The sequence below is a fragment of the Cololabis saira genome, chromosome 5, assembly GCF_033807715.1.
Source record: "Cololabis saira isolate AMF1-May2022 chromosome 5, fColSai1.1, whole genome shotgun sequence".
NCBI lineage: Eukaryota > Metazoa > Chordata > Actinopteri > Beloniformes > Belonidae > Cololabis > Cololabis saira.
In genome coordinates this window covers 40,993,075-41,020,913 of record NC_084591.1, presented here as the reverse complement: position 1 = coordinate 41,020,913, position 27,839 = coordinate 40,993,075, and the positions used below count along the sequence as shown (strand labels likewise).

General features: G+C 38.9%; 1 protein-coding gene across 3 annotated transcripts; it reads left to right on the top strand.

The window, feature by feature from the left end:
• The first annotated feature begins 658 nt into the window (after positions 1 to 658).
• On the top strand, positions 659 to 27,547 carry bmal2 (basic helix-loop-helix ARNT like 2). 3 transcript variants are annotated; one of them, XM_061722118.1, is made up of 17 exons: positions 659 to 879; positions 13,006 to 13,135; positions 13,239 to 13,286; positions 15,043 to 15,084; positions 15,174 to 15,331; positions 15,656 to 15,735; positions 15,900 to 15,992; positions 18,274 to 18,391; positions 18,471 to 18,620; positions 18,741 to 18,984; positions 19,435 to 19,541; positions 19,906 to 20,056; positions 20,161 to 20,231; positions 23,620 to 23,731; positions 23,902 to 23,992; positions 24,431 to 24,527; positions 24,645 to 27,547. In XM_061722118.1, exons 1-17 carry the CDS (start codon positions 825 to 827, stop codon positions 24,800 to 24,802), a joined length of 1,905 nt encoding a protein of 634 aa, XP_061578102.1. In that variant the 5' UTR covers positions 659 to 824; the 3' UTR covers positions 24,803 to 27,547. The 3 variants fall into 3 exon arrangements, with proteins under 3 accessions (XP_061578102.1, XP_061578103.1, XP_061578104.1); XM_061722119.1 differs by lacking the exon at positions 15,900 to 15,992; XM_061722120.1 differs by lacking the exons at positions 659 to 879; positions 13,006 to 13,135; positions 13,239 to 13,286 and adding an exon at positions 13,507 to 13,765.
• Positions 27,548 to 27,839: the final 292 nt, after the last annotated feature.

Genomic DNA, 27,839 nt, shown 5'->3' with positions numbered 1-27,839 from the left:
CAAACTTGTAAAATGGTAAGAATAAGGACCCAGGAAAGAGTTGAGGCTTTAAAGATGGACTTAACACACTGTAATTGGAATGAGGTCTATGTTGAGGACCCTACTCAGGCCTATGACTCATTTCTGTCTATATTTTCAGAGCTATACAACAAACATTGTCTTTTCTGTTTTTTCTTGATTAGTTTTGCTATTGTTTGTTGGTATGTAGGACAGGCATTAATATAAGCATTATGCTTCTGCCTGTGCCTTTTCAGTCACTATTTTATTTTGATAATGTTTGTGTTCAATGTTTGTTTGGTGAAGGGACTGAATAAAGAATTTCAATCAATCAATCATTTGCACAGTACTGGAGTGCTTTATGATGAAATAGACTTCCTTGAGCTGAGCCTGCAGCTCTGGGTCAGAGCCATGGATGTATTAGGTCAGAGCAGCGGAGCGGTGACTCCAGTGAGCCGGTAGGAGGAGACTGTCGTCCGTCCTCCCGCTTCCCCGCACTTCTCCTCAAGGCTGATTTATGCTTCCGCGTTACACCAACGCAGAGCGTACGGCGTAGGGTACGCGGCGATCACGGCGTAAGTTCTGCGTCGATTTACCGCGGAACCATAACTCAGGCTTGATCACTATGTCCTCGATGTGCCTCACGCCTGCACTGTTCTGCACGTTTCCCCTATCGCCACTCTTGTTTTCCTCTCTGCACTAGCAGGCGGTACAAAAAGCGTTGTTTCGCAACAGTTTTCCGGCTCGGTCCCATTATATCAGGCAGCAGTGCAGCGCCTCCTCCATGTATCGGAGTCCCGGGCAGAGCACCGGCTCCGGCTGCAGCCATGTCGGCCCAGAGCGCAGCAGCGGGCGGTGACGGAGCGGGAGGAGACCCGGGAGGTAAATGGGCGAAACAACAACAACAATAAAAAAATAATAATTAATAAATACAAAAATAAAAAATAAAACAAGCCCGCTTCGATTGTTAATGTATGCGGACTGCAGATATGATCGGTGTGGACTTTCACACCTCCAGTTTGGAGCCGTGTGTCGACGGTTCGTGTGAGTTTGCGGTGCAGAAGTAGGTCAGTAGATCAGTGGAGCACAGCTCCATATGTAACCGCACCACGGCGTTCTCTCGCACCGACAGCGTTTATTACGCTTTATTAATATGTGGACTGTCATCTGTAAGGCTGTTAAACCCGTTAACAGAACATTAAGCCTTAAATTATGGTTCCGTAGCGGTGTGCGTCGCCGCGTACCTACGCCGTAGGCGCTGCGTCGGCGTAACGCGGGACCATAAATCAGCCTTTAACATGACTGTTCAGCCGTAAGGCTGGCCTAGCAGCAGGGCCTGTGTACCGGGGGGGTGTTTGCGGCTCAGCAGCTGCTGCTGGGGAGGGGTTTATTTTAGGTGTTTGTGTTAAACTAGCAGGACGGGTTGATGTTGTGTGTCCGTGTGTTTATCGTTGTTTCCCCGTATATTTTTCCAACAGTTAGCACATTAGCTTCGGCGAGCCGGTGCAACCTTAATGGGTGTCGAAACAAAATGATTTCCACACAATTTACAGGGTCCCTACGGGGGCTGGGAATCCTTGAAAGTGCTTGGATTTCAATGTTGTGTTTTCAAGGCCTGAAAAGTGCTTGAATTTTAGTTTTAAGTGCTTGAAAGTGCTTGAAATTATAACTCTGTCTGTGTCCTTCACAAAATTGGGATCAGACTGTATAGTTTAGTTATTACAAGGAGAAATAAAATCAGTAAGGTGGAACATAACCAGATGTTTACAGCACGATACAATGTACATAATTGTGATAAAAAGCGGAAAAAATAATTATGAGTACATATATTCCTGTAAATATCTTACCCCAGCGATAAGGTGCTTGAAGATTTTGAAAATGACCCTTGAAAGTGCTTGAAAAGTGCTTGAATTTGACCTTGAAAAATGTGTAACGGGTGCTTGAAATCCCTTTAAGTGCTTCCCGCACCTTTCAGTTTTGTAATTGTATATATGTTAATAAGTGCCACATCTGTTTGCTATTTTTAAATCTGGGTACAGCGAGCGAAATAACCAGAGTCAAATTCCCTGTTGGACAATGTTCAAACTTCGCCAATAAAGATGATTCTGATTCTGATTCTGAAAGTGCTTGAAATTGTAACTCACTCAGGGTTCCTACGGGTGCTTGAAATCATTGAACGTGCTTGAATTTCAATGTTGTGTTTTCAAGGCCTGAAAAGTGCTTGCATTTTAGTTTAAGTGCTTGAAATTATAACTGTCTTTCACAAAATTGGGATCAGACTGTATAGTTTAGTTATTACAAGGAGAAATAATATCAGTAAGGTGAAACATGACTAGATGTTTACAGCACGATACAATGTACATAATTGTGATTAAAAAGCGGAAAAAATAATTATGAGTATATATATTCCTGTAGATATTTTACCCCAGGGATAAGGTGCTTGAAGATTTTGAAAATGACCCTTGAAAGTGCTTGAATTTGACCTTGAAAAATGTATAGGAACCCTGTAGGCAGGGTTCCTACATGTGCTTGAAATCCTTGAAAGTGCTTGAATTTCAATGTTGTGTTTTCAAGGCCTGAAAAGTGCTTGAATTTTAGTTTTAAGTGCTTGAAATTATAACTGTCTTTCACAAAATTGGGATCAGACTGTATAGTTTAGTTATTACAAGGAGAAATAAAATCAGTAAGATGGAACATAACTAGATGTTTACAGCACGATACAATGTAATTAATTGTGATTAAAAAGCGGAAAAATTAATTATGAGCACATATATTAGATATTTTACCCCAGCGATAAGGTGCTTGAAGATTTTGAAAATGACCCTTGAAAGTGCTTGAAAAGTGCTTGAATTTGACCTTGAAAAATTTGTAGGAACCCTGAATTTATATTGCCATTGACATTACCAGCTGGTAAATGGCACAGGAAAAGATTATTGTACCTCCCAGAACTACGAGGATTTACACGTTAAAAATAATCAAAATTGCGAACTTTTTATTTTGCGAAAAAGAGAGAGAGAGGACATTCAAAAAAGCATTTCCCCACATGCTTATGCACCCATCCATTTTTAGATCTGGAGCTCTTAAGCTTGTATAAAATGTGGTCTTATTTCAGAGGATAAAACATTTTAGAAATCCTGTAAATAAATAAAAAATTGCATAGCTTTACGTTGTTAAACAAGTCAAGTTATTAAATGCTTTTGTCATCTCAGCTACTGCTGTTTAAAAAAAAAAAAATATGTTTGTACTTTTATTGTGTTGGAGAAGAAAGTCCCATTTGTAATGGTGCCCTGAGAAAATCGGATCCTAGAAATGGGATGAAGTTCAAAGGCAAATATAGATAGGCATTAGGGAAAATGAAATAAATAAGAAACAACCACTACTTGCACACACTTTTGTCCCTAACTCTTGAGGGATGCCGTTTTAAACGGAAATAAGGCAAATGAGCCCAATACAAGGGTGCTGATGGCTGAGTTTGTACATTTTAATCTTTTGCTGATCGTTCTGAACAGTGTTTTACTGATTTGTAGAGTGATGAAAAATACATGTCCCTGAAAAACATTTTCAGCTTATATAAATAAATAAAGGATTTATTTTATTTTTTAATTGTCTCTTTTGAGATTTTCTGGTCAAGATATTATTCACCATTGGCTGGCTCTGGATAATACCATAAAAAAACTTAAAGGATTTTGTATATTTTGAAAGACAAAAGAAAATTCTTTGTAATCAAGTCCTCAAGAGTTATCTGGTAATACTGTGTTTTTACTCAAAAGAAGACGCTGCCATTGAAGGGCTTAAAGTGTGCCAGGGCTACAAACAATTCTGAGAGACTACAACTTCATCAGTAAACATGGCATCTACTAAATTTTACCCCAAATTTGAACCAGAAGGAAAAACAAGGAAAAAAAAAAACAGTATTCACTTCTATACTGAAGGTGTGTACGTCTATTTTTGAGGAATGAAATTGAACATGTTGTCAGGTGGTTTGTGCACCAGGCAAAAATTTGGACACACCTAGTCATTCAAATACTGCGGTTGTATGCCTGGATTATGATTCTTAAGTCAGCGTTGGTCTTTTTCAGGCAAACTGTATTTGGCTCTGTTATGTGTTGCACAATAATATCTCTGAGCTGTTGACAGTCCAGCTGTATTGCAGCCATTGACAAAGAGGAAGAGTGTGTGGCCCTGGTTCTGTTGGCATAGATTTGATATTTTTCTTTCTGTGTAAACACCGAAGTAACAGTGGTCAAAATGTTCCACTGTCAAGTCCGAAGTTTAATTTGAGCTATATACTGTGTTTGTGTAAGTTCTACATGGAGCAAGTTTGTTTTTTTGTTGGACAGTAAATGATATCCCATGGAAAATACATTTTAGTAAAACATAATCTCAATAGATCTTCTTACATCTTGGGTTGGATTTTTTTTTTCTGCAAAAAATGATAATTTTTGGATCATTGTGCCGTTTTATTAATACAAGCTAACAATTGAAAAATATACTCTCACTGGGCAGGTTCCATTTGTTTGCTAATGATTCGTATATGAATGTGACTCAGGGTAGCTCATGACCTAGTTTAGATCACACAGTTTGGCATGTCTTTTTGTGCACATCTGTGCTTGCTTTCCTTTTTTGGACACAACACTGACACAGATTTAAGCAGGTCTGAAATACATTGTAGTTGTTGTTTTGTAAAACCCTCCATCCATTAACTTGCTCTTATCTGAATTTCAGTCAAAGAGTTAGCAGCCTTAACAGCAGAGTCTAGATCTCCCTCTCCCCAGCCACCTCCTCCAATTGTTCCAGGGAAATACCGAGGCATTTACAGCCCAGCCAAGAGATTTAATCAATCCAGCGTGTGGTCTGCCTCAGGGCTTCTTCCTGGTTGAACATGCCCAATACACCGTTTACAGGGTGGTATCAAACCACCTTAGATGGTAGATGTGGAGGAGCATTCACTCTACTCCAAGTCCCTCCTGGATGACTGAACATTTCACCCTATTTCTCACCTCACTCCTACCCTGAAGAGGACATTCTGCCCTTTTCTGACAGAAACACGTGCTCAGATTTGGAGCTGCTGATTTTCATCCTTCCCAGTTCCCAATTCATATTTGCTACATACCCCTCCAAAGAAAAAGTCATGGTTAAGGAAGCCAACAAGACTACATTGACTGCAAAAAGCAAAAGGTGTAATCCTAAACTGGACCATCTCTGTACTTTGATTGTGCCTTCTGTCCATAAAGTATATGAACAGAATTGTTGACAAAAGGTGGCCCTGACATAATCAAATTCCAACCTCAAATAAATCTGATTTATGACTGGCCGTATGGACAACGCTCTCTCTCTCTCTCTCTCCATTTTTTTTTTTACTGTATTGTGACTGAATAGCCCATGACAACAAACCCTGCTAACTTCCTACTGTGGGTGAAGAGCAGGTCTGGTAATCCATGGCCAGGAAGAAACCCTTTTTTCCCCTCATAAGTCCAACAGGCTACCCATGGGGGGGACTCATTCAGCTTGATGACTCCTCACTCATCTGGGGGGAGCGCCCCAGAATTTGGGGATTACCACCAGGGTAGGCACTGACAACTTTCTGGCCATATCTCCAGTCCGCCACCTAAACAGAGGAAGCATGGCTGTCTTCTATGAGTTTTCATTTACTTTCAATGTTCATTCTGTTATTTGGTTTGGCAAATAAATTGCATTTAGACAGAGGTGGGTAGTAACGAGTTACATTTACTCCGTTACATTTACTTGAGTAAGTTTTGGAAATTTTGTACTTTTAGGAGTAGTTTTGAATCACTATACTTTTTACTTTTACTTGAGTAGATTTGTGAAGAAGAAACTGTTACTCTTACTCCGCTACATTAGGCTACGTTGAGCTGTTACTTTTCTTTTATCCTCTCAATTTCATGACATCACAGTGATTTTGTCACATTTACACAGACTCAAACAAACAAAGTTTCTATGAGTTCATCTTGTTCTAGTTCTGCCTGGTTAAAAAAGAAAAGTACAAAGCCTTGAAATTTTGTGCTACTTGTGCTTAATTTATTTTTTTATTCTGTTATTTTATTTATTTTATTATTTATTAAAGTACTTGAATTTACTTTAAGCTTATTTTAATTTGAGGTATTTTTTATTTTTTATTCATTTTAATTTATTTTATTATTTTATTGATTTTAATTTGCCTGAAGGTGATTATTTTGTACTTTTGTCTGTTTGAATGGTTGTGTTAAAAAAATAAATCAGACGTTACTCAACAGTTACTCAGTACTTGAGTAGTTTTTTCACCAAGTACTTTTTTACTTTTACTCAAGTAATTATTTGGATGACTACTTTTTTTACTTGTACTTGAGTCATATTATTCTGAAGTAACAGTACTTTTACTTGAGTACAATTTTTGGCTAATCTACCCAGCTCTGCATTTAGAGAAGACAAGAAAATGATCTATTAGATGAAATATACACAAGGCTCAATCATTAATGCACGGTGTCAGCTAGATCAGTATCCCTTGTGTTCAGCATATATAGGACCGTCTGCCCTTATCAGTCCTTTAAAATGTGATTTTCTGCAATTCTTTAAGTCGTTATTAGTTTTATTTACCAGCCATTACTCTTAATGCTGTTTCTGTGGAGCATTGTTAGCAGGATGTGCAGGGTGCTGGGTTGTTTCAGTGCACCAGGTGTTCATTCAGGTATTGAATGAGCTCGTAGGTGAACACGTGATCCTGACAGAGAGAGGGGCTGAAGACTTTATGAAAGGATGTGCATGTGGCCTGTTAAGCCTGTCTTCTTTGTAACCCTGTAATTGAGTAAAACTTGGCAGGGAGAGCAGGATTAAAAGTCAGGTCACCATGATCAGTTAACGGCTGTTTGGGTTACAGGATTTGTTAAACACAGTTTAAGAATAGATGTCATGGATATTAGCCACCTTTGAGCTGTTAATTGTTTGTTAGGGCTGCAACCATCCAATATTTTGGTATCAAATATTCTATCAAATATTCCATCGAGTAATAGAAAACAAGACAGATCACTTAATAGAAACAACTGATTTGTTTCCTTTTATCAGGAAAATTGATATTTATTTACATATTATGCCAAATAAACTGTTTATTAAATTTTCCAATAAAAATAAATAAAATTACCTCAAACTTAACATTTCCCGAGACATAGAATTGGATAAAAACAAATAAAGTTGTTTCTAGGGGTGGGACGATACGGGTAAGTCCCAATTCGATACTTTGGCGATATGTGGCCCAGGATATCGATAATATCACGATATTTTCGTTATTCGATATATCGATATATCGATATATCGGTAAGAGCGATATATCACGATATATGGGACTAAAAAAGAAAAAATACCTAAAAAAAGGAAAACGTCTGTAGTTATGCATTTATTCAATGCCAAAACTTCATACAAGAAAGTGCATTTGTATATTTCCTCACTGTCTCCTAGGCTTGTAAATGTAAACACTGTACAGCTGGACAAATTAAAGTGCATGGACATTAATAACATGTTTTATATAAACCAGGACAGTGCACTGCTAATAATTAAATACATTAAATAATAATTTCACAAATATAATTATTGTGAAATAACTAAGAAATAAATAACTCAAATAGGCTTAACAATATCCCTTCTTTTCCAATATCCTTTTAGCCTGTCTAATTTATTCTGTCACCACACACACATATTGCCATGAAGCATCAGGCATTTTTCACTTATCATGACAAACTGTATCCGATAACAGAAGAAACCAAACAAGCTATAATAAATATAAATAATATGAACTTCATTGAACTTATATAACATTTTGAAATTTAAGATGAAATATCCAAAGCACTGAACACTGGTTTTGCACGGGTGGGCGTGTGTCTGAGTGTGTATGAGAGTGTCCGTGTCCGTGTGTAACGTGACTGGTGATTCAATGATCTGCAAGTTTTCCCAGCACACGGTTGACTGGACACGGAAGGATACGAGCGAGGATCACTTACAGAGTGAAAAGCATAAACGTCATAACACAAAAAGACTGACGATCATTTACTTTAACGGCGTCTGTGGAATCATTTTGTATTACAGTACGAGCCGCTCTCCTCTCATGGAGCGCGAGCGGAGCGGGGTCCGTTTCTTAACGCAGCTGGTTGTCTGTGCGAGCGGACATTAACGCACATGGAAGTTTAAACACCGGCTCAAACAGCAAGTTTTCCAGCATTAACAGTGCTGCTCAGCCCGCTGTCTGTACGGAGTAAACTGTGGTTCTGTATTTTCTGAGCTGGTTTCTCAGGCGGCATGTTTGTTTTGCTCACGAGGGCAGCGGGGGCGGGCGGGGCAGAGCTTGAACAATAGTGCGGTGACAACCGCGTAAACCATTAAGTGTGTTGTAATAAAATATCGATATTAGCCGACAGTATATCGATTATTTATTGAAACAGAGAGCACAACAATATATTGAAATATCGATTTTTTTTCCCACCCCTAGTTGTTTCCCACTTACTTTTTTCTAAAATGTCAAAAATAAAATAAAAAAATGTTTGTTAAACACTGCCTTTTAAATTGAGAAACTTCACATTCGGAACCAATACGTTTAAACAGCAATGCTTGGCTGTGGACCGGGACTTGGAACAAAAGTCTTGTACAATGTCGACCAGGACCTTCATTTTTTAATTTAAAATTATCCCGAACCTTCGACATCTTCTGTCTCTTCCTCTTATTACTTTCGCTTTGGTGTGTTTGCTCATTGTCGGTGTCACTGTTTTGTTCACACACGTTATGAAAAGCGCACCGCTGCCTTCTTCCGCGTTATAGGGGATGCATTGCATACCTGTAAGCACGTTGTCACACTAAAAATAATCTGTGCAATACATGAACTTTAAATTCATTTTTTAATTATTCAAGGCTTAAAAGCAGAGAAAATTCCTCAATGATTTTTTGTAATCGAGTTACTCGAGGAATCATTGCAGCCCTAATTGTTTTTCTCTTGGTTTTTCTTGCTGCCTAGGTCGTGATTCTCTACATCTGATGTTATGCTAGAGTAGATAATAGCCTGTGCCAGTAGAAAATGTTAAGCAACTTCTGAATAGTCTCTCCAGTATTATGTCTTTAATGCTAAATTGACTTACACTGGTATTTGGGGTGGCCTGTATATTCGCTGAGGTGAGATTGTGATTGCTTGGTGAGCATCCTTACTTCCTTTTCAGTTCAAGGTTTTGAAAGGTAGCTGGGGCCTATCGTGCTGCTATCAGACAAGGCAGCCTATCCCAGCTGTCACTGGGCAGCCGGTACACAATGGACAGCTTGCCAGTTTATCTTTGGGCTTAAAGAGCGTGACCAATTTAGAATTACCAATTGATCCAACATGTGTGTCTATTTAGAGTAAGAGGAAACTGGACCATCCAAAGAAAATACATTTATACTGTCTAGTGAATGTTACATATATAATTAACTAGGGCTGTTCGATTTTGCCCAAAAATAAAATCTCGATTTTTTTTTCTCTCAAAATCCGATTTTCGATTACGATTACGATTATTTTGTGAATTGACAAAAGGCAAAGAAATGATTTCAAATATGCTGTTTTTTTATTAACATTTGCCCCATTGGGCTTTAAGTGAAAACTTTGCTCTTATTAAACCAAAAATGAATTAATAAAGTGCAAAGCTCTGTAAAATAAGTTAAAAAAAAGTTTTAAAAAATATAAAGTTTTATCTCTGGAAAAAAAATCAGCAAATCAGCACTTGCAAACATACAGTAAGTTATATTTCCAATTAAATAAAACAAGACATTTTCTAATTAAACTAAACTGGGTCTTTGCATGCTAAATAATAATGCAACCCATGAAGGATGTAGAGGTGTGTAATGTCAGTCATTACATTTGCTATTCACATTTGCAAGTTTTTTGCAAGGAACACGAGCCGGTCTACAGCATCTGGCTAGAGGGATGCCCGGTGGCATGTTACAACGCCCCCTCCTACACTAAAGAGCCTCTCCGATGGGGCACTTGTCGCAGGTATTGAGAGGTATTTCCATCAATCATTAATATGGTATCAATCATTAATATGTGTGCAGACAAGGTAAAAAAAAAAGAAAAAGTGAAAAATCGATTTTACGATTTTCACGTTTTAACATCGTTCTAATTACATAATCGCGATTACGATTTAAAATCGATTAATCGAACAGCCCTATAATTAACCTTTGTTATTAAAAAGGGTTCTCCACACGGTTCATTATAAAAGCAGCATTTTGTTCTTCATGCAATGCTAAATTAATATGTTGTTATGACTGTTCAGGGATCAGGGTCCCTTTAAATGGTGTGGTGACGTTGAGCCCCATGCCTGTTGGGTTCCTGGACAGCGACATTTTTGTTTGAAGTTTATACTTTGTTCCAACATTGAAAACTAACCAAAGTTCGAACAAGCAACCTCCTTGACGTGAAATGTGCTAAATACCACACTGCAAAGTTCCTCTGTTTGTTGTAGAGCTGGCCACAGTAAAATGTCTTATTAACCTGTTGTTTATACATTTTGAGCTAAACTGAAGGAAACGTATGTGCAGATTCTGTATTGCAGAAGATCTTGACAAACCCATCAATAGATTTTTTACAAAAATTATAGTACACGCAGGTGACAGATGGCCCAGCTTGAGGTCTCTTGGATTTATTATTGACTACATTTGTCTCCAATTGATTGTTTTGATTTCTTGGTATGAAGAAGAATCTTAAAACATTAAATAGATGCACAACAGAACCTAGTGGCCAATGGTCATCTGGTGAAATCCTGGTCATATTACAAACTGTATAAGTGCCAATATGTTCTATAGTCCCTGAAATGACGGAGTGAGGGGTAATAGGTAAATGAGACGAAAACAAAAGCCAAGCTATTCAGTTAAAACATGAGACTAACGGCATACAGTCACCATTTCCATCAAGCTGGATTCTCCTACTTTTAATCTTCCAGTCTTGGAAACTTAGTGTCCTGCCAGCCACATGTTGATGAATATGGAAAGCTGCTTCATTCGCAGTTAAATTAATATATAAATACTTCAATTAATAAGTACTCCATAAAATAAACACAAAATAAATTAATAAGATCTTTATATTTAAAATGACAACTTATTTATTTGACACTTGTATTTCATAATGGTATATTTTTTATTAGTAAAACTGTTATTTTGTAATGACTTATATACGTATTTCATCGCACTTTTGTTCTGCATTGTCACTCTTATTACAGGACACTTTTTACTACATTTTCTTATATTCAATGAAGGAGCGTGGTTTTCTATGTGGATTCAGCCAGTTGTGATCAAGCGGATCCTCATGACAGACGGGAAAGCTGCGAAAAAAAAGAAAAGCAATTTAAAAACATCAACAAAGAGGAACAACAAAACGCAGAAAAAACTTTGGGCTTATTTGGAATTCAATTTATCCTGACTGCAGGCCAGTGCAGGATCATTGAATACATTTCATAATAATTCACTTAATTAGAATGATATATTATTCATCAATGGCGCTGGGCCAGTGCAGACTCAACCAGCAGCTTCATGGATGCGTGGTTCATTTGCAGTGTAGATGCAAAGGGGTGGTGAAAATCTCCTACTCTGGCTGGAGTTGTTGCCTGAGAGTGCTTAGGGGCAGGGAGGCTGCCACAACAGGACCTGCTGCTTTTCGATGGGAAATGTAAGGGCTATAGATCCATTGCCGTTGTCAAATTAGCTTGTCAAAAATTTGAGCCCTGCTCAACTTTATGCGAATGAGGTTGTTGAGGGCAAGGCAGTTAACAATCAAAGTTGACATCACTCTGTGTCACTGCAATAGGACGTTTCTAAATCTGCTGCAGGTTAACGTGAATGCCAAAACGGTGGAGGAAAAGTTCATTGTTGCTGTTGCAAATTACAATAGCACGTCAAACTGCCGTGTTGACATTCTGAAGAACTGTTAGAGGAGTTTTTGGACGAGCCGGCGGATTTGCCCATGCTGTTGCTCTGTTACACCTGCAGAGTTTTCTCCATAGGTTTAACAACACAACAGCAACAATCATCTTGTGCTTACTCAACATCCTCAAAGTTGAATCGGGCAGCTGCATTTTATACTGTAGTTGTCCATAAAAAAATATCACTATCTAAGCAGGAATATTCATTGTTGGTTTCAGTATGGTACACGTAACATATCACAAACTATTTTATCCATTAGGTGTTTGTATGATTAATCCCTGGCCACAAGTAAAGGTGTATTATTTTTCACAAGCCATCTGGTTGAATGTATTTTTCTATTGATCCATTACATAAAGACAAAGTTAAATCCAAATGTGGCTGAAATGTTAAAAGTGCACACCTCCATGCAACCAAATAGGGGGACCGATGCGGGTGCAATTGACATCGGGCCTAAGAATGATACACATTTGACTTCAATAATACCTGGGGGAAAAAATGGCAAAATTTGCTGCTATTTGAAAACAAACAAGCAGAGGAAAAAGTTGTCATGGGGGTCCAAAAACTCACTGAATATAGAGACGGTGCCCAAGTTGGCAAACACAGGCCACAACGTTGAAGTTGGTTTCCAATTCGTCAGACAACAAAAAAACACTATTTTTCTGAATTCTGGTTTCAAGTTATCAATTTCAGTCAGTCCACCTTAGACCAGAACCCAATTAAAAACCAGAACATTTCATCAAGCTAAAGAAACACTCCACTGCTACAGGGGACCAAAGTATACAGCACAGGGTGGGGTGAAAAAGACCTACAGGGCCACCAGACACATGGATGGCAAACAAGACAAGACAGAGAGCAGGAATCACAGCAGTCCTTTGCATTCCATCTTTAAAAATAAAGCTTCTGTTCATTGCTTACATTAACAAAAGAAAACAATGTGTTTTTTTAAGTGTTTAAAAAACAGTAGCCAAGCATTGTTGTGAGTAAATGTTTCTCTTTTGACTTCTAAATGACATCTTTGGAAATTTGAGAACCAGTTGAGTGCACTCCTTGCACCAAAAATGTGCACTTACTTGTTTGTTGTGTTTTTAGAGACAATGCTGGTTGAGGAAGAGCAAAGCAGTTGTGTGTCTCTGCCCAGCCTCCTGACCACATCCTCAGAGGCTGGTATGTCCTTAAGCATGGAGATGCCCAGGAAGCGTAAAGGCAGCACAGACAACCAGTGAGTGATATTTAATATTTGCATTCATTTGTCAAAATGGAAATCAAAGCTTGTGACCAAAAGTGTGTATATAGTTTTTGCTCATTTACATTTTCCTTCTTAGGAGATCTGGTTCAGTTAATGACGTGGACATGGAAGATGACCAAAACAGGTGCTGTCTGCATGTTTGATAAAAGCTCTTAAAAATATTTTGCAACTCCAATTCCCCAAAAATTAGGAGATTGTGAAGTAAAAAATGCAGTAATTTGCAAATGTATATTTTATTTACAATAGAACTATCAAGTCGCAGCACGGTGGCTTAGTGGTTAGCACTGTTGCCTCACAGCAAGAAGGTCCCCGGTTCGACCCCCTGGCCCGGGCAGAGGTCTTTCTGTGTGGAGTTTGCATGTTCTCCACATGCTTGTATGGGTTCCCTCCGGGTACTCCATCTTTCTCCCACAGTCCAAAAACACGCATTTGAGGTTAATTGGTGATTCTAAATTGCCCGTGAGTGTGAGTGTGTCTGCTTGTTTGTCTCTATATGTGGCCCTGAGATGGACTGGCGACCTGTCCAGGGTGTAACCCCTGCCTCTCACCTGTAATGAGCTGGGATAGGCTCCAGCAGACCCCCGTGACCCTGCAAAGGATAAAGTGGGTAGAGAAAATAGATGGATGGATAGAACTACCAATTAACTTAAAGCAGCACAATGTAACTTTCAGCTTTTGTTGAGTTTGGCGGCTCCTTTGGACAAAAGCGGTAGTGCTTTACCAGTAGTGAGGAAGGGTTCCTACTAGAGCCCTGCGGGACTGTTTTCTTCATCCCGCTCCCGCCCGCTCCCGCTGCATTTCTGACCATTACCGCCCGCACCCGCAACGTGTGTGTTCCACTCCCGCCCACGCCCGCAGTGTTTATATCCGCTCCCGCAAAACTCGCCTTTTGCGCATGCATCAATTATGTGGTTGTGGTTACAGCAACGAGAGTAGGTTGTGAGTGGCTCAAATAACACTAACAAATAACATAAAATAAACAATGTTAATGAATGAAACAAATTACTGTAATTTAACAAATGAATCGCTTAGCCATTACATTGCTGTGGAGGAAGAGAATGCTGCTGACCGACTGCGGTCCCAATCCCGTGCGACCTCACGGGATTCCAACATGCGCCCACAGACACTAAATGCAGTTTCTCCAAATATCTGACTGGCCGTGCTTTGTCTTTGTTTTGTATAGACCTTGTTTGAGGTTCTTTTCCACGTCATTGATTTCCATCTGGTCATTAGACTACATCAGGATCCTGCAGTGTTTTTTTTTTTTTTTGTCCGCCCGCTCCCGCCCGCAGCAAAATTCAAACCGTGAGATTTGCGTTGGGTCCCGCAGGACCCGGCGGGACCCAATCCCAATGCAGCCCTCTAGTTCCTACCATCCACCTTGAAGTTACATAGTGCCAGTGAAAGCGATACAGACCCCTCAGACCATGACAGAGGTGTCATTAAACCTGTTGGAAGTTGATGTACCATCACAATGACTCTGGAAATATGATATTAAGGTGGAAAAGTTACATAGTGCTGCTTTAATGAGCTATCAGTGCTCCTCCAGTTGTTTCTGGTTTGTGCCAATTACTTTTCCAGCCATATATTGCCCTGTTCCAACTTTCTTGAGACAATGAGCTAATATTTTCCATGAAATGGCGAAAAGTACCAGTTTCAACATCTGATATATTATTTATGTTCTATTGAGAATATAATATGCGTTTGAGATTTGAACATTATTATATACTTTTTTTTTGTTATATATTACAGAGTGACCCAGCTTATTTGGAATTGTGGTTGTACTTTTTCATAAAATAATCCTATGAAAAAGCATAAACTAACAATGAATAAATTGGGCTATTTCAATAGTAACAAATGAGCTTTTTTTAACCTTGCAGGTCAGATGATGAGGACCAACACATCAAAATAAAATGCTTCAGGTAGATTTTTATTTTATACCACTGAATGTATTTTTAAGAAATCTGTTACTTTAATGATTATCTTGAAACACTCATTCATATCTCTGCAGGGAACCGCATAGCCAAATTGAGAAGAGGAGACGAGACAAAATGAACAACCTCATTGACAAGCTTTCTGCAATGATCCCAACTTGTAACCCCATGTCTCGTAAGCTGGACAAACTAACCGTGCTTAGAATGGCGGTTCAGCACTTCAAGTCTCTCCGAGGTACAGTCGGTCTATTGCCGTAGTCTCGAAATGAGTCAGGTGACTTTCATACCACTAAAGGGTTTAGTCCATTAACGGCAGTTATATTTATGTCAAATTCACTGTCATTTTCTTTGCTCATCAATAATTTAAAAAAAGGCAATCAGACCTATTTTAGGCCCTAAGAACTGAAAAGTCTAGACTAACAGCCTTGTGAGATTATGATTTTTTTTTTTTTTAAAGAATAAGCATTAAAGCTATAAGATAAAGATGTATGTATAAATACACATTTAAAAATCAACAGGTATCTCACACTATACCGTCTTTTTTTCTTTCTTTCTCCAGGTTCTGCAAGCTCCTTTTCTGAATCAATTTATAAACCATCATTTCTTCCTCATGAGGAGCTTAAGCATCTCGTCCTCAAAGTAAACACAAGTGACGAAGCCAACAATAATCATTTTGGTCCCAAAATGTCTTGATGCAACCTTGTCATTCATTTGAGGATGTCGTAAATTTCTCACTAAAGTCTCATGCTTTAGTCTTGAACATGTCATCACACTTTCTTTACATATGCGTCTTTCTTGTGCAGGCTGCAGATGGGTTCCTGTTTGTAGTGGGCTGTGATCGTGGGAAAATAGTTTTCGTCTCAGAGTCCATCACAAAGATATTAAATTATAGTCGGGTAACACTTCTACATTTGTCACAGAATTGATTGCATTTGGTTCATGTTAAAACCCCAGACACATCAGATGGGTTCTGTTATGCACTGACTGGATCACAAGCAGTGAGTGGCTTTGGAGAGATATTTCAAGTTAATTCATTTTTCACTGCTGTGCAAGAAATTACTAATGATGCATTACGCTTTTTGTGAAGAAATTCACTGACACTAATGAATGCTTTGATGATTAACATGATAGCACATACAAACCCAATTCCAAAAAGGTTCGGACACTGTACAAATTGTGAATAAAAATAGAATGCAATTATGTGGAAGTTTCAAATTTCAATATTTTATTCAAAATACAACATAGATGACATCAAATGTTCAAACTGAGGAAATGTATAATTTTAAAGGGAAAAATGTTGTTTTTCAATTTCATGGCATCAACACATCTCAAAAAAGTTGGGACAAGCCCATGTTTACCACTGTGGGGCATCCCCTCTTCTTTTTATAACAGTCTGCAAACGCCTGGGGACTGAGGAGACAAGTTGCTCAAGTTTAGAAACAGGAATGTTGTCCCATTCTTGTCTAATACAGGCTTCTAGTTGCTCAACTGTCTTAGGTCGCCTTTGTTGCATCTTCCTCTTTATGATGCGCCAAATGTTTTCTATGGGTGAAAGATCTGGACTGCAGGCTGGCCATTTCCGTACCCGGATCCTTCTTCTACGCAGCCATGATGTTGTAATTGATGCAGTATGGGGTCTGGCATTGTCCTGTTGGAAAATGCAAGGTCTTCCCTGAAAGAGACGACGTCTGGATGGGAGCATATGTTGTTCTAGAACTTGGATATACCTTTCAGCATTGATGGTGTCTTTCCAGATGTGTAAGCTGCCCATGCCACACGCACTCATGCAACCCCATACCATCAGAGATGCTTCTGAACTGAGCGCTGATAACAACTTGGGTTGTTCTTGTCCTCTTTAGTCTGGATGACATGGCGTCCCAGTTTTCCAAAAAGAACTTCAAATCTTGATTCGTCTGACCACAGAACAGTTTTCCACTTTGCCACAGTCCATTTTAAATTAGCCTTGGCCCAGAGAAACTGCCTGCGCTTCTGGATCTTGTTTAGAAATGGTTTCATTTTGGGCCGCTCGGTGGCGCAGTGGGTTAAGCAGTGGCTTATATACTGAGGCTACAGTCCTGCAGCGGTCGCAAGTTCGAATCCCGGCCTGCGCACCTTTGCTGCATGTCATCCCCGATCTCTCTCTCTACCCCTTTCATATCTGCAGCTTGAATAAAGGGCCACTAGAGCCCAAAAAAAAATCTTTAAAAAAGAAATGGCTTCTTTTTTGACCCATAGAGCTTTAGTCGGCAACGGCGAATGGAACGGTGGATTGTGTTCACCAACAATGCTTTCTGGAAGTATTCCTGCGCCCATTTTGTGATTTCCACTACAGTAGCATACCTGTATGTGATGCAGTGCCGTCTAAGGGCCCGAAGATCACAGGCATCCAATATTGTTTTGCGGCCTTGACCCTTACGCACAGAGATTGTTCCAGATTCTCTGAATCTTTGGATAATATTATGCACTGTAGATGATGGTAACTTCAAACTCTTTGCAATTTTTCTTTGAGAAACTCCTTTCTGATATTGCTCCACTATTTTTTGCCTTAGCATTTGGGGAATTGGTGATCCTCTGCCCATCTTGACTTCTGAGAGACACTGCCACTCTGAGAGGCTTTTTTTATACCAAATCATGTTGCCAATTGACCTAATGAGTTGCAAATTGGTCCTCCAGCTGTTCCCTATATGTACATTTAACTTTCCCGGCCTCTTATTGCTACCTGTCCCAACTTTTTTGAGATGTGTTGATGCCATGAAATTGAAAAACAACATATTTTAGCCTTAAAATTATACATTTCCTCAGTATGAACATTTGATATGTCATCTATGTTGTATTCTGAATACATTATTGAAATTTGAAACTTCCACATAATTGCATTCTATTTTTATTCACAATTTGTACAGTGTCCCAACTTTTTTGGAATTGGGTTTGTATTATACGCCTCTTTGTTTGGAATTCTAGCTCAGTGAGATGTACTCAGTTGAGTAAACACAATCACTAATAACATCTGAATCTGTCTGGTGTGTTTGATGTCAGCAGTCCTCAAGAAATGCTCTGTCAAATTTGTGTTTACACAAGTTTCTTTAAATTATATACCTGTGTTTTTACCATTAGAGGAACTTGTTTTTTTTGGTGGTAAATCAAATTAAATAGTTTTTGTCTTCTTTTTTCCTCTAGGCGGAGCTGATCGGGCAGAGCCTGTTTGATTATGTACACCCCAAGGACATGGGAAAAGTGAAGGAGCAGCTCTCTGCTTCTGAATCGCACCCTCGTGAACGGCTAATAGATGCTAAAAGTAAAACGTGTGTGTGTGGGTGTGTATGTGTGTATGTGTGTGTGCTTGTCAGTGCATTTAACATTCCTTGTGTTTTCAGCTGGTCTGCAGGTTCAGGCCGACCTTCCAGTTTGTGCAGCTCGACTGTGTTCAGGTGCACGTCGCTCTTTCTTCTGCCGTATGAAATACAATAAAATATCTGTCAAAGTAGAAGAAAAGGAATACCAGGCCAACTCCTCCAAAAAGAAAGGTGAGGGTTATACAGCACATCTGAATTGTAAACAATCTGTGTAAAGGAGCTAATTTACTTGTATTTAGTTTGTGCTGTAGGTGGCATTGAATGCATGTGTTTGTTTCTGCTTTCGATCAGAGTCCCAGAAATACTGCACAGTCCACTGTACAGGCTACATGCGTAGTTGGCCTACGAGCCAGATGGGAGCAGACGGGGAGGGGGAAGTGGACAAGCAGGATAGTTCCCACTTCAGCTGCCTGGTGGCCGTGGGGCGTGTCCATTCCCACTCATCTCCCCAGGTTAACGGGGAAGTCCGAGTTAAACCCACAGAGTTCGTCACACGCTGTACCATGGATGGAAAATTCACCTTTGTTGATCAAAGGTAGGTCTGAAATTAAATAACTGTGAGGCAAAGGGCTGTTTGAGGTGTTTGAAATGTGGCAGACAAATAAGATGTGCAACATCTTTCTGTTCCACCAACTCGTTTTTTGAAAATCATCAAGGCTTTATCCTCTAGATAGGAGAAGCATAAAAATCAGTTGCAAGAAGCCACATGCAGAAACAGTTCACAGCAAGTGGCAACTTTGTCATGAAAGCGAATAATATAAATAATCCATATATTGTCAACTTTTGAAGTGTAGTTTAATCCTTCTCAAATTGCTGGAACTGAAGTGTCCACTTCTACTAGGATTTCTTTTTTTTTTTTTTTTTTTACAGAATGCAGGAAATATTTTCCTTATACTTTTATTTTTATAATGGGATATTTGTATTTCTGCACTGTGATTACGTAAAATGCATTTATTGTAATATTTAATATTTTTCTCATCCACAGAGCTACAACCATTCTAGGTTATCTACCACAAGAATTGCTGGGAACTTCATGCTACGAGTACTTCCATCAAGATGACTTGCCACATTTGGCAGAAAGTCATCGAAAAGGTTTTTTTTTTTTTTTTTATTTTGTCTCAATGGTTGTTTTTCTTTTTCCTTTCTTCCTTTAGGCTTTCCCTGATTAATATTTCCACAAATTGATACATTAATAGTCTTTTACAGTGTTTACCATAATAATGTATACATATTAAAATAATCTAAGCCAATAATGACAGGTGGAAGGCCAGATAAAGAACTTGATCATTACATATGTGCCTTTGCTGTATTAACACAAATCGGCTGAAATCTTCCAAATTTGTGATTTTTTTTTTTTTTTTTTTTTTTTTCTCTTCTGTATATTTTCTTACCTGCTGCGCTTTTCCCAAAGTGTTGAATTTCAACTAACTTGGTTTTGTTTTTTTCCCTCTTACAGTGCTGCGCAGTAAAGAGAAAATAGAGACAAACTGCTACAAGTTTAAAACAAAATATGGATCTTTTGTCACGCTACAAAGTCAGTGGTTTAGTTTTGTAAATCCCTGGACCAAAGAAGTGGAATATATAGTGTCAACTAACACAGTTATTTTGTGAGTATAAGCTCTTGTTTGCATTGTTTTACTGTCAACATGTGTGCCTGTGTCTGTACTTATATCAGTTGGAGCGTTATCTGTTTTCCTCATCTTTTGAAAAGGCATGATCACAATCGAACCGGGCGGTCAGGAAATAAGTCTGAACAGTCCAGCAATTCAAGGGCTTCTGAAGGTCAGTTGATCAGAATAAATTCTGTAAGGATTTTGTTATTTTGGCCCCTTTCAGACTCGTACTGCTTTCCATAAAATGTTTGGTATGGTTTTTTTCTCTGAAGCTTTTTTTTTTTTGCTACATTCATTTAAATTCCCTTTACATAGCAAATTAATTAAATGCTCTCACATCAGAAGCCATCCAATTATTTGGTATGGCTCAAGTGACGTCAATGGACCGTTGGCTTGTCTGTCAAACTGGGTGTTCAAAATGCTTAGAAAGTGGGGCGTCAGGAAGGGGTGTACTACATCATTGTGTGTTTTCAAGTTCTCGTTGACTCTTACGAGTTTCTCCAACATCTGCAGCTGAACCTTGAGTCTGGCTTTTCCATAACATTTAACAGCGCCAGCCTGACTCGGTCAGTTAGTTACATGTACCACTTTCAGCATGACACAAGTCTGGCCTCCTGCAGTCAAATTCATGTAAAAATCGGATGTTCACTGCTGTCTGGTAAATTACATTAGTAATTAACAAAGTCAGCAACTTTTTCTTTTTTTTTTTTTTTTTTAGGTCTTTGAGAGTTATATATGGCAGTTAGTCTTGTTATACTGCTGCATTTATGTCCTAAAAATGAGTTGAGGATCATGTGGTGGTTTGTTTGTTTTTTTTCCTCCATAAAATGAGCTCAGTTGCGCCAGTGGTCTACTAAGACACATGAGTAACAATGCCTGTCTTAGGCCCCGTTTACACGGAGCAAAAACGGAGGCGTTTTCATGCGTTTTGGCCGTTCGTTTACACGAAAACGGAGCTCAAAGTCACCAAAAACGATCATTTCTGAAAACTCCGGCCAAAGTGGAGATTTTCAAAAACTCAGTTTTCACGTTTGCGTCTAAACAGAGGAAAACAGAGATTTAGGCTTCAGAACGTCACATTATGCAACAGAAACCACCAGCGTCACCAGCGTCATGTGTGCGACCTGTGTTTACAATTAGTTTGGCCACCGTCAATCAGTGGTGGACAGTAACAGAGTAAATTTACTTGAGTACTGTACTTAAGTACATATCCAGAGGATTTGTACTTTACTTGAGTATTAGATTTCTTTGGTACTTATTACTCTTACTTGAATACATTTCCAAGACAAATATTTTTACTTTTACTCGAGTAAATTTCTAGGAAGGCTGAAAAGTACTCGTTACTTTCAGGTCTGCTCTTTTTTCTTCTTCCCTAAAATCCTATTGGACACAAGCTGTTTTTGTCAAAGGAGGAGACCTATCACAGTGCACGCTCTCCACTGGGATGCACGTGAAGCGGAAATACGTCAAGCCTCCTCAAAACGATACCGCCAAAGTAGCCTGCGTTTGTCAAGACAGAGCCGCAACAATGGCTACGCCTGCGTCAGGAGAAGAAAGACAATCCGCTGAGTCGTCTGAGTCTGATAATGAGCCGGACTCGGAGCAGGGACTTTCACAAAATCCTTGGCCGTATCTTAACTCAATGTTTGAGTTCGACCGAGTAAAAAACGAGGGCACAGACAAACCACAGACATTTATTTTCAAATGTTTATTGTGTCTGCCGAAGCAGAACTACCTCTCTGCTTTCAACAACTCAACATCGAATTCTCAGAAACAAGAGTTAAAAGATCCTTAAATTAATTTAGAAAAAATATAGTAATTACTGATGTGGAAAATAAGAAATTTACTCTTACTCTTACTTTTACTTAAAGTAAATTTAAAAGCATTTACTTTTGGATACTTAAGTACCTTTAAAAGCAAGTACTTTTCTACTCTTACTCGAGTAATAATTTGACTGAGCTACTTTTACTTGTAACGGAGTAAATTTTGACTAGTAGTATTTGTACTCTTACTCAAGTACTGGGGTCGAGTACTCTGTCCACCTCTGCCGTCAATATTTTCTTGTATTTTACGTCTTGGAAGTAAAGCCTGAATTATGGTGCCGCGTTAAATCGACGCAGAGCCTACGGCGTAGGGTACGCGGCGATGTGCGCCGTACGGTGTGCGGAACCATTTGTTGATGTTTTTTCCAGGATTCTGATTGGCTGGCATGACGTTAACAGCGTATTTATGCGGATTCGTGTAAACGAAGAGATTTTGAAAACGATCTCGTGTAAACGATGGAATTTTTCAAAACGTAGAGGGGGGAATATCCGTTTTTTGTAAATACCCAGCTATGTGTAAACGGGGCCTTAAACTTGAAGGTATCAGCAAAACTGATACCTTTTTTCATCCACCGCTTTTTTATACAAGTACAGCTCATTTTGGCAGCTGATATGAATTACTGTGACATGACATGATGTTGTGAGAAAACAGAGCTTCTCTGAGGAATGTGTCACCTATTCGTTACCTCGCTGGATTGCCTCTCCAGTCTTGTGTGAAGCAGAATATATGGCATGCACATTGTGGTTCTCTCCATCACTTTCACAGGCATGTCTGAATGAAGTTGTGAGGAACATTAATATAAGTGTATGCTGACTGACTGCAATTGCTTTAACAGATTGCTGAAGCCATTGTTGTTTATATTTTTTCCAATTTTCTGTCTGAGATCTGATATTAGAAGCCCCTTTTCGACATGCTTTGTTTTTCTCTAAATTAACTGCAATTCAGTTTGAGTAATAATAACAATAATAACAGTCTCCTCCTGACATTAAAGCATGGTGGGGGTAGCAGTATGCTTTTGGCCTGCTTTGTGGGTTGTGCCCATGAAAGATTTGCCAAATTTTCTTTTCCAATGCCAAACAACGTATTTTTCTGTTGGTATTGACTCTTGCGCTGGTGTCGGCAACACGTGCACTGGAACCTGAACATGTGGAGGAATGTTATGTGTAGACATGAGTCCAGATTCTGTCTACGGCAGTTGGATCACATGGTCAAAGTGCGGAGAAGATGCGGAGGACACTTAATGGATTGCTGCACCGAGAGAGTGACATCTTTTGGACCAGCAGTCCTGACCTCAGCCCCCTTGAACGCTTGCACGATCAGTTTAGGAGGGCTGTTAATGCCAGAGTGACCAACACAACCACGTTGGTTGACTTGCGACAAATGTTGGTTGAAAAATGGGATGCCGTCCCATAGCAGTGTGTGACCAATCTGGTGACCAGCATGACGAGGAGGTGCCAGGCTGTTGTGGCTGTTTGGTTCTTCCAAATGCTGCTGAGCCTCCAGTTTGTTGAATGGATAAATTGTTATAGTTTCTTCAAACTTCAATCATCCAATCCACCAAATACCAAACAGTTGATGGCAAAATAAGTTGCTTGGCATTGACAGAGAAGATTTGGCAAATTTTTCATGAGCACAACCCACGTATTCAGCTCAAAGAGAGACATTTTAGTTTGTGAGATAATTGTACAACCTTGCTTTTTGTGTAATTTATAACTTTTTTTCTCTGTTTTAAGATGCCAAGAAGTTCCTTCCAATTATACCTGGAATCTCCACCACGCCTGGGACAATGATATTTGCTGGAAGCATTGGAACGCAGATTGCCAATGAGCTGCTGGATTTCAACAAGTATGGCATCACAACAACGACGTTTTTAGATTATATTAAACATAATGGTAGTTCTGTTATAACAGCTGCTCATTTTGCTCCATCTACACAAACACAGCTTCTCAAGCTAGAATCGCAGTGCTTTATTAATCATCTTTAAGGGCATCTGTGTTGTTTTTGTTATTTTTTAGGTTGAACTCGTCACCTTCCAGCGGTAATGCTAGCCCCTTCAGTTTCCCACAGGATAAATCTCCACAAAATGTCAATCAAACCAGCAACAATGTAAGTCTTTCTATTTGCCAACAGATTTTTTCCATCCACAAAATGGTTCAGGTTTCGTAGCCCAGTCTGCATGCAAACCATTAACAATATCTTGTTATACTTCTAAATATCTTTTTTTCTACAGTCCTTTCACATTAAAATCTAACATGTTATTTTGCATATCTAGTACTTCAAAACAATTTGTTTTCTTAAACTAAAATCATCTTCTTGTGTTATATTTTGGTGTTGCATTTTCCGGAGGCTGATAAAAATGATTAAACATTTATAATTTATCCTATATGGTATGTTGTAGGTAAATCACATGCATAGATAAATAAATAACAAGATTTCTTTTGAAGGTTAAAACAAATAGCTTAACCCTAAAAAGAATTATTCTTCTGCATTAATAAACGCTTGACATGTTGCTTTGAGCTAATTTACTCCTCTTTTGGTCTCTAGGTGCCAAATGGAGAAACATCTCAGGTGGAGATTCCAGGGAAATCCAGGCCAGAGTGTGAGCCCCAAGCAGCTTCTTTCTCAGGAGATGCACTCATGGGTACATGATCAGATTTAGTTCATTTGCTTGTTTGTTTTTATTTATTTATTTATATATTTTATATGAACGTACTACTGTATATGAATGCATCAACTTGTTTTTGTGGTTTTACATTAGGGGAGAATTCCCAGCTGGATTTGGACAGTGTAGTTGGACCGGGCCTCAGCAGTTTCAGCAACGATGAAGCGGCCATGGCGGTGATCATGAGCCTCCTGGAGACCGACACCAACTTGGGGGAAGCCGTGGACTTTGAAGAGATGCACTGGTCTTTATAGAGTCTATTAGAGCTGCTGGGATACCCTCAGACCATCCATGTAATGGTGGCATTAACTGCTAAATGCTAACTAAGAAGCAGCATTCAGCTTTTCTTTTCCTTTTTTCTTTTTGGAAAAAGACTAATTTATTAGTTACCCCCGTCAGCATAAGCTGTGTGGTGTTTGGGTTGCTGCTCTTACAGGATCAGGACTGACGACAATAGGGACACTTGCTTTCCCTCCTGAGCAGGAGAATGTGCCTCTAAAGCCTTACAGCAGTCCGTCTGCCCTGAAATGCTGTTCCTCACTGCTTTCCTCAAGTCTGTTGGCCTCTCAAGGGCTAAGAAACCACAAATCACAGCACATTATGATTACGTGCGATTTCCTGCCTCCACTTCTCTCCTCCACCTACATTAGAACAAAGGTTGGAAGTGATGATGCATTAAAAAAATTTGCACTGAGCTGATAAAGGTTGTATTTTTAACAAGGTACTGTATGAACGATTTAAATGTGAGGAAGGCAGCTAGACAGCTTGGCCCATCTCTGCAACCCCTCAGGATCCAAACCATTGGTATCCAGTATACCACGGTAGACCACACCATAACCTCTACCTTTGAGGGTCAACTATGATGTGGCCCTCAGAGTTTTTCTTGTCAGTATCTGAACAGTTTTATTGGAAACAGTCTTTTAACCTCTTCTCTTGTACACTGACTTGAATATACTGTATATGCGTGTAGTTGGTATGATTGCAAACACAATGTATTTGGGCCATATGTTTCATCAGAGGATAGTTTGCATAGAAAGAGAATGGTTTTTATTAGCTCCAACTTCAGAACTCAATTTTTAATTGTATTTTTTGCCATACACATTGACCCTTGCAGAATGTGGGGAGAGCCTCCTTCACCAGCTCCCTGGGACGTGCGAGGACGACAGTACAACTTCATGCAAAGCAAACGAGCACTTTAGCAGTGCTGAGAATGAGATTTGATAGCACCAGCTGAACAGCAAACCTATTCACATCTGTGACGTTTTATCAGTACACGTTTGAAGCTGATCTGACTCTGATAGAAGTGATAACTCAGGGGGTTATCCAGTTTAAGCTGTTATGTACTTCACTACATACTTGGTGTGGGTATGTGGTGTAATCAGTGTTCTTGTTCACATGTACATTCGTTCTTATTCATTGTCAGTTTATAGTCTTGCTGGTAAGCCATAGGTTCTTTTTGTTTTTTTCTATTTCATGTATTTAAACATGCACTGACAGTCTTTCAAAGGACGTTTCAATGTTTTACGTGCTTGAAGCACCCAGCGGCGTCATTTATACACTCATTAAGGGATTGTGCTATGCAGAACTATCATTCCATAAATTCTAAATTTAGTATCCTCTTTTTTTATTTTTTACTTATATAAAGCTCACGTGCATGATCCCTTAAGTTATAGGAACTATGCTGACTTATGATGCAGCATTGGGTGAGAACTTGAACGAGTCCCTGAACGTGATAATTCTGTTGCCATTTACCTCATTAAGAGTTTTGACTTGCCCTCGCTTAGACTTGCACATTTTACCTTTTACTAGAAGAAAAAAAAGATATACTATATATATATATAAAATTTAGTGATCCACTGAGTAACAGGACTTTTTGATTATTTTTTTATTTGTATTAATTACCAAAGCATGTTCAAGTCATATTTTTGGTTTTTCTCAAAGAAAATTGGCCCATGGCCCATAATTGGCCCTTGCTAATTGTAAGCAGTAGTACAAGAAAGCTGTTGTATTGGCTTTTTAAAAAAAAATGCTTGAGCACTTTGTATACTTCCCCTGTCTCAAATTGATAAAAAGGAAAAAAAAATCTCATGTAGTAATACGAAATTATAATGAATTATGCAATCGAGACATATATTTGCCACATTGATGTAAAACATTGCTTAAGATCGGGGTGACTATTGTGTATGTGATTTTATTTTTTCCAGTTTAATGTTAAGTCCAATCAAAAGTAAAAACCAGTACATTAATATATATATATATTTTTTCCCCCTCGTGTACATGTTCCCCCTTTAGTAATGACTTAAATCATTCACAATCATTACCATTAAATGGAAAGGGTTAGATTTGCTGTTATCTGAAGCCACAGTTAAGTAACTTCTAAAGGACTGTTAAGGATTTAGTTTTTACCCCCAATAAAACGTAAGTATGATAAATGTTGTGCATCTGGAGAAATACTGTTGTGTGGAGCTGAACTTCTAAGGACCAAGGCAGCTGTGTCTGAAGTGCCTTTGGACATTTCTGCTCATACACATGAACCTGTTTGTTTGTTGAGGCCGCCAACCTCATTGTGCCGCTGCAGACCGAAACGGAGGGCTAAAACCATTAAATTAACTTGGCACACCAGGTCTTCTATGCTTCTCCTAAGTGAAGAGGATGCTTGTTCACAGATGAAACAAAATATGTACATGGTGACTTCAGGGCTCTACCAAACTGCTATGGAGTTGTGCCATAGACACAGGCTGGTCCTTTCTAAAGACAATTTTGTATAGTCATTGTTGTCTTTTCCATTTTCCCTCCCCTGTCATTGCTGTGGTGTGGCTGTAATTTCCCCAGAAAGTTTAAAATATTGCCCACAACAGCTTCATTGGTGTTGACAGACAGATGAACCTTTGTCAAGATATCACAAGTCTTGGGTGTTTTTGTTAGTTTTTTGGGTTTTTTTTTTTTTTTTTTTGCTTTTGTCTCCTTTTGAAATAAACTAGTATTTGTAAACCAGGTAACTTTGTGTTGATTTCACACTCATCTTAATGTCTAGTTTCATTTTGTTTCGTTTTTTCAAATGTGTTGACTCCTAAATGAGCTTGGGAAGTTTGTGCACGCTTCGACAGGCAACTGTCACTTCACCAGAGGAAATTATGATAACTTTGGGATGTTTTTTGGCAGTTGGAGATTTGTCGCTGCCCCTGTTGTACCACTTTTTTGTTCATAAGTTGAAAGTTTGTTTAATTTTAGTGCTACAGAAGAACTACTTTGTGTATATGTGTATGGCAATATCGCTGCTACTGTCAACAT